The 7,494-nt window shown below is 22.6% G+C and overlaps 1 protein-coding gene across 1 annotated transcript in view; it reads left to right on the plus strand.

Moving 5' to 3' along the window:
• The first annotated feature begins 7,338 nt into the window (after positions 1 to 7,338).
• The window catches only part of LOC101503692 (monodehydroascorbate reductase 4, peroxisomal), a 5,335-nt gene continuing 5,179 nt past the window's right edge, over positions 7,339 to 7,494 (plus strand). Inside the window, exon 1 of the mRNA XM_004491677.4 lies at positions 7,339 to 7,488. Within this exon, the coding sequence (XP_004491734.1) occupies positions 7,484 to 7,488 (5 nt within the window). The 5' untranslated portion in view covers positions 7,339 to 7,483. The remainder of the gene's footprint in view (positions 7,489 to 7,494) is intronic.

Below are 7,494 nucleotides of genomic sequence, written 5' to 3' on the forward strand. Positions count from 1 at the left end.
CGCTCGCCGCACCATATTACTCACTCTCAATCGTGGGTGGCCTTTGAGTCGCGACATATCCGACAACGTACGAGCAAATAATTTAATAGATTATTTCACCGTCGTGTCCATCTGTCTCGTTCACATACCGCCACATTACGTTATTTTTTTTAAAAGAAGAATTAATTTTTTTTCTTTACTTTAAAACAAATATAGAAGATATAATCTATGAATAAATATTATTATTATTATTATCATCACTATTACTATTATTACATTTTTATTTTTATTTTTTGATACATATATAAATAAAAATAATAATAAAATCGGTCAACACATAAATATTTTCTACTTAAGAACTACGTGAGTTTTGATTTCCCTATTGCACCTGGGGATACGTAGGAGCAAGGTCTTTCCCTTGTCAAACTAAATTAGTAAAACAATTTTTTTTTTCTTTCATTAATGTAAATAATTTAATTTTTTATTATTCTTTTTGGGGTAAAAATAAATAAATAAATAAATAGTTTGTATATAATTAATTATAGGGTAACCGTTTTAACGGACGTTGTAGGGCGATAATATTTTCCTACTCGTAATCGACTCCCAAATCCAAATTTTTGATTCAAAAATGTTATTTTAGGTTTTATCCAATTTTTCCTTTAATAAAAATAAAATTAGTAGCGACTCTTTTTTTTTCGCGGACAAACCGGACGCGATAGATACCAATAACATTAGTATATTGAGGTAAAATATATGATCAGTCTTTTTTACAATTGTGTAAAGTGTTAAAGCTTACTGTGAAGAAAATTTTCTCTCTACATGTGTACTTTTTTTTTTTTTGCAAAACATTATTTTATATACGTGGCAAAGCCGCAAATTCGGGACTAAAAAACTATTGTATTAGATAGGAATAGAGAACGGTTCTGACGATTATTGGTAAAGTAAATTTGTTTTTTATTTTATTTTTTATATACAACAATGTAAAAGTAATCTACATATATATATTAAATTTTTTTGTTATCTTGATATTTATTTTCATTTGTCCATTATATATATATATATATATTTTACATCATAGTTAGACAATACTTTTGCAACTCATCTATTTTCTATTGACACACTCTCTTTATGATATGATTCCTTCTTTTGACAGTTATATACTATTAGTATTGGTATTTTTTAAATTTTTTTCTTGAAGAACATAGTCATTGTCTTCCTCTACAAATCCAATTAAATCATTAAATATTAATAGATTACTATATACAATATGGTCATCCTCTACAAATCCAATTAAATTTTTAAATATTAATAGATTACTATATACAATATATGGAATAATCTCATAAATTTGTATGTCAACATTTGAATAATATTCATGTTTCTTATAATCATAATCATATATAATATGTGATGTGATTTTTTTTAAGGAAAATAATATAAGAAGAATGAAGAGTTGAGGTAGACGAATATAAGTGTGAGTGTTTGTTAATATTCAAATGACCATGACTCTATTAGTGTAAATATTTTAGAATTTCAATCACAATTAAATTTATAAATATAACTAAATTACTATATACAATATGTGAAATAATCACATAACTTTGTAGGTCAATATTTGAGTAATATTCATGTTTTTTAATAATCATAATCACATACAATATGTGATGTGATGTGATTTTTTTTAACAAAAGAATGTGGGAAAAGTGAAGAGTTGAGGTACGAAAGTAAGGGTCGGTGATTGTCAATCTTTAAATAATCATGACTCTATTAGTGTAAACGCTTTAGTAATTCAATCACAATAGTTTAACACTAAATTTTGTTGAGCTAATTTGACAGGACTCGGAATTTTTCAACACTAGTATGACAATATCAATAATTTTAATAAAATATCAAACAATATTTGATTTGAACAAACGATTACTCGTTGAAAAAAATTTGGAATGTCTAGTTTTCAACAAATTAATCATCTTTTAATATGGAGGTGTTAAGAAGGAGTTTGAGCAAAATACTAAACCATTATATATTTACTAATTTGACAACTATACGTTGTTGTTTTAAGGGTGACTTCGTAAAAGAAGTTTGAAGAAATTAATAATTAATTATTAAAGTCAATAAATAAATGTCACTTTTAATGTAATATAGAAACAAGTGTTTCAAAACGTGAAATAGATAATTTTATAGAAATGTGTTTATTTTACATGTTTGAATTTTATTTTAAATTTATAAATAAAAATAAAACGGGTTAATAGTATTTTTGATTTCTATTATATGAGTTTAATTCAATTTTAGTACCTCTAAAATTTTATTTTTTAATTTAATTCTTGTAATTTTAAATTTCTTCACTTTTAACCCTTAGTGTTTATTTATAAAAAAACGATTGTGACAAAGTGACAAACAAAACACTTTTTTGTTATTTTCTAATGATGTGTGGATTTTTATTTTTTTTGACTCATCATTAATTTTTTATTTAATAATAATTTATAAACAAAATTAAAATAAAAACATTTCGCCTTCTTTATCTTCTTCCCCTCTCCTACTCAACTCACCCTACATCACCAATTCTTCATCAACCTTATCCTTACCTCTACTACCTCGATCCTCGTGAACCCAATGCCATCTCCTAAATCCTTAGAACAAATATTTAATTAGAAGTTGATCATGCATTAAAATATTTTATTTAATTAAAAAATTATAAAAAATGTATATAAGCTTTCTTTTTTTCTTGGACAATAAGTATCCGATGCATATTTGGATGTTTCTATTTAATTTATAGTAACATAAAAGAAATCATTTAATTTCGACAGTATGGATTGACATTATACAAAGTAAAGATTATTTCTAAAAGCAATTAGTTGCAACAATGTTTCAAGCCACAAATGTATCTACATATTTAAGCTTTCATTTATAAATAAAAATAAAATACAGAAATTCAATCCAAAACCCATAAATTCAACCTCAAACCCAGAAATTGATCATTTCCCTAATCTAAAAACTCAAAAAAATTCATCAAACCCAGTATCATTCAAATCCATAACATCCAAACTCAAATTCAAAACATTTCAAAGTTGGATATAACACAACCCCATCTCATCTCTTTCACCCCTCACTTACACAACCAACTACGCATAATCTAACTTAGTAATTTAGTAAAAAAAAAAACTCAGTAATTTTTCATGAACCTTAAGTCTCTATAATTCAATTTAACTTGGTAAAAATTAGCTTCTAATTAAATATATGATAATTATTTTAATTAAATAATCAAATGGGGTTGTGGTTGAGGAGGAGGTAAGAATAAACTTGAGGAAAAAACGGTGATGGTGAGGTGAGTTGAGCAAGAAGAGGAAAAGGTTGAAGTGTTTCTATTTTATTTTTGTTTATAAATTATTATTAAATAAAAAATAAATAAAGAGTCTAATAATAAAAATTAACAAATCATTAAAAAATAATAAAAAAAAATATTTTGTTTACCACGTCATTTTATCACAATCATTTTTTATGAATAATTACCGTCAAAGACTAAAATTAAAAAAAAAAAATATAAACTTACAAGAATTAAATTAAAAATAAAATTTTATAAAAATTAAAACTAAATTAAATATATATTACACGAATCAAAAACACTATTAATTCAAATAAAATTCATAACTAACTTTTATTTTTATTGTTTTTGTAATTGACCTATCCATTGCACGCATATATGCCAGTTGAAACTTATTCCAAAAATTCATTACTAACTTTTCTTTTTATTGTTTTTGTAATTGACCTATCCATTCCACGCATATATGTCAGTTGAAACTTATTCTAAAAATTCATTACTAACTTTTCTTTTTATTGTTTTTGTAATTGACCTATCCATTCCACGCATATATGTCAGTTGAAACTTATTCCAAATTTAAAAGCACAAGCAACATGTAACAACTATCAAAGTTGTTTCTTTCACGGTTCTCAATTTTTCAAATAAACGTCAAATAAATAAAATAATCAAATGCCTCAATATTCAAAAAAGAGATTCATGCAGAAAATAGGGAGAACCAAATTCAAGATGACTCGAAGTATAAATCACTATATATTTCAATAAATCAATCATCAAGAATCACTCTGATATCACTTATTGAAATTAACTTACTAATGAATCATATGGAGGGAGAGAAGCCCCTCAAATTTCATAATTTATTTTAGATATATATAATCAATTATTTTATTGCTTTATGATTAGTTGATCATTAATTTATTTTTGCATAAAAATAATTAAATGTGAATTTTATAAGTCTATTTTTATTTTTGAATGTGTCTTTCATTAGTTAGTTTAGTTCTCAAAAGTATTTTGTATTAATCAATTTGGTCCATACATTTACTAACCAAAGAGGGAATTGATGATGTGTTTAGTTTCAATACAAACAAGACTATAGTGACACTTCTCATACATTTAAGAAACTAAAATAACTCTTTAATTTTATATAAATATTAAAGTTTTGGTCAATGTCTCTTCAAATATTAATTTCTAGCTCTGTCATTACATACAAGAGATACTTTAACATATACTATATTATAGAAACTAAATATCCAAATAAATATGCTATGAATATCAAGAACAAACACAAAATATGAAAAACTTTATGATCTACAACACGTTGATTTATCAAATATATTAAGAATGTTTATATTTATGGGTTGATTACTTCTCTGCAGAAATCTTGAAATACATGAAAAGAGAGATAAATAAAGATCACCCATTTGTTTGTGTTTCTTCCTCAACTTAGACTCTTTATGTCTTGGACACTATTCATATGCACTCTTTCAAATATATTAGAGACTATAGTGTATATGTAGGGTATTGATCAATTATATTTCTTATTATTTCGAAATAGATTGTTAATGACATTCACTCATATTTGAGGATATATATATATATATATATATATATCCTTTAAAAAAAATACTAAATTGCCATACTGTAAAAAAATAATATCAAACTGTCATACTTTTTAGCACTAGTATATGATCGCACTCCCGACCTGCAACATCATGAAGACTTTATTTATTTATTTATAATTTCAATAAAAGGTCGCATCCGAGGTCAATAGAAGGTCGCATCCTAGGATGCGACCATGTACTAGGTGCACAATTTTTTTTTTCTTCTCATGTTTACAGCTACAAAATTATTTATTTAATAAAACAAAAATAATTATAATATTTTAAAAAATAAAATATTATTAATAAATAAATAAATAAAATATATTAATAATAATAATAAAGTAAATTATATTAATAAAATAAAATAAATAAAATTGAACAAAAAAAATACATTAAATTAAAGAAAAAAATACCACAAATTGAAAAAAAAATACATCAAACTCAAATCTTAGTATTATTATTCATTTTTATTTATTATATTCAGTAAAAAAAATAGAAGAAAATTGTTTTAATATAATAAGTCGTTTGTTTTGACATTTAACCACATTTTTTTCTCTTTAATTTAATATATTTTATTTTATTTTCATTATAGTATTTTGATTTTTTAATTATTTTTAATTTATTTAAAAAATCAAAATACTATTAATAAAATAAAATACATTAAATTGAAAAAAAAAACATTAAATGGTTGACTAAATGTACCAAAACAAATAATGTGTTTATAATATTTGCCGATAAAATAACAACGTATTTTCTTAACAACTCCATCATCCTATTTTTATTCCGAATATTTTTTCAATAAAATAACAACTTATTTTTTTAACAACTCTCTCCTACTTTTATTTTGATCTAGTAAACAAAAAAAATTAAATAATAATAATAAAATATTGTTAATTTAATTAAAAATAATAATAAAATTATTTTAAAAAAATATAAAATTTTAATAATAAAATCAAACAAAATATGGCGTTTGATATTTGGGTAGATGTGCTTAAATAAATAACATATGTTATAATATTTTGACAACCCAATCCTATTTTGCAGTTAAATTAACACTTAATATCATTTTGTTAACTATTGAGTTATTTTCTATTTAATAAATTAAAAATAATTCAAACATTTAAAAAATCAAAATACCATTAATAAAATAAAATAAAACACATTATATTGTATTGAAGAAAAAAATCTGTTAAATAGATGTGCCAAAACATATAACAACTTTCTCCTATTTTTCTTTTCCTGAATCTAATAAATAAAAATTAATAAAAATAATAATAATAAAATTTGAATTTGATTTATTTTTTTCTTTAATTTAATATATTTTGCTTGTTCAATTTAATTAATTTAATTTTATTAATATAATTTACTTTATTATTATTATTATTAATACAATTTTATTCTATTATTTAATTAATTAATAATATTTTGTTTTTTAAAATATTATAGTTATTTTTATTTTATTAAATAAATAATATTATAATTATAAAAAATAAGAAGAAAAAAAACTTGTAAGTCTATGGTTGCATCATGGAGATGCGACCTTCTATTGAAATTAAAAAAAAAAAAATCTTTTGGTATGTTTTTTTAAAAAAATATACTTAAAAAAAATCTATATTTGAGCCAATATCAATTAATTAAAAAATTAATTAACTATCAAAATAGAAATCTAACAAGTCTTATTACTTAATTTTATCATTAATCAATTAAGGTCACTAATTAATAATTAGATAGCTAATATAAGTAATATAAAAATATTTATCTACATAATAATATTGAAATATAATTAAATAATAAAATATTTCAACAATTTCACAAAAAAAAAAATCATTCAATAGGTATTACTTAGACCATTATAGGCATTAGAGACATCCCCGTTAAAAAATAAATAATGTTACTATATAAAATGAATTTTTTTTAGAGATAGAATCAAAATTTGTTGTATGTATATAATTAAAAATGTATTTAAATTTTTTAAAATTAATACTTTTTAGAAGTTTTTTATAATTATATTATTAGTGTAAAATATCTATCAATTTAATTGATTAAAAATCTCTATCAGAAAACGTAAAATTACCTTTGGTGGAATTTTATCATTAAATTATATTATTTTTTATTTACAAAACTCAAACCGGAGCTCTCCCTTCAAGATATTTAAATTGAGTTTCACTTGGAGTTGATTAATGTAATGTCAGTACATTTTTTAGAAGTTTAAAATAAATAAAATTCCTTTTGTCTAAATAAAATAAATAAAATAAATAAAATTTCATTATTAAAAAAAATTTCCAATAAAATTCCATTGGACTCATGCATAACAAGATGAAACGTCCACGTGAAACCCATCCATGGGATAAACTAAAACTACACGCAGATGATCTCATTCAAAGGGTATTAAAGTAAATGCAACATTCATTGACATAATAATCATGGGCCCATTCCCTGTTCTTCAAATTTTTGGAATTACGTTAAACACGAAAGCGCTTCCAAAAAATTTAGCACCCTTGATTTTGAATTCACGATAGATAATAGATAAATAAATAAGATAAGGCGTTTTGTTTGTGTATGCGAGAAGAAAGAAAAGAGTTTCTGAGAAATGGGAAGAGC

Source organism: Cicer arietinum, chromosome 3 (assembly GCF_000331145.2).
Source record: "Cicer arietinum cultivar CDC Frontier isolate Library 1 chromosome 3, Cicar.CDCFrontier_v2.0, whole genome shotgun sequence".
NCBI classification, from domain to species: Eukaryota; Viridiplantae; Streptophyta; class Magnoliopsida; order Fabales; family Fabaceae; genus Cicer; species Cicer arietinum.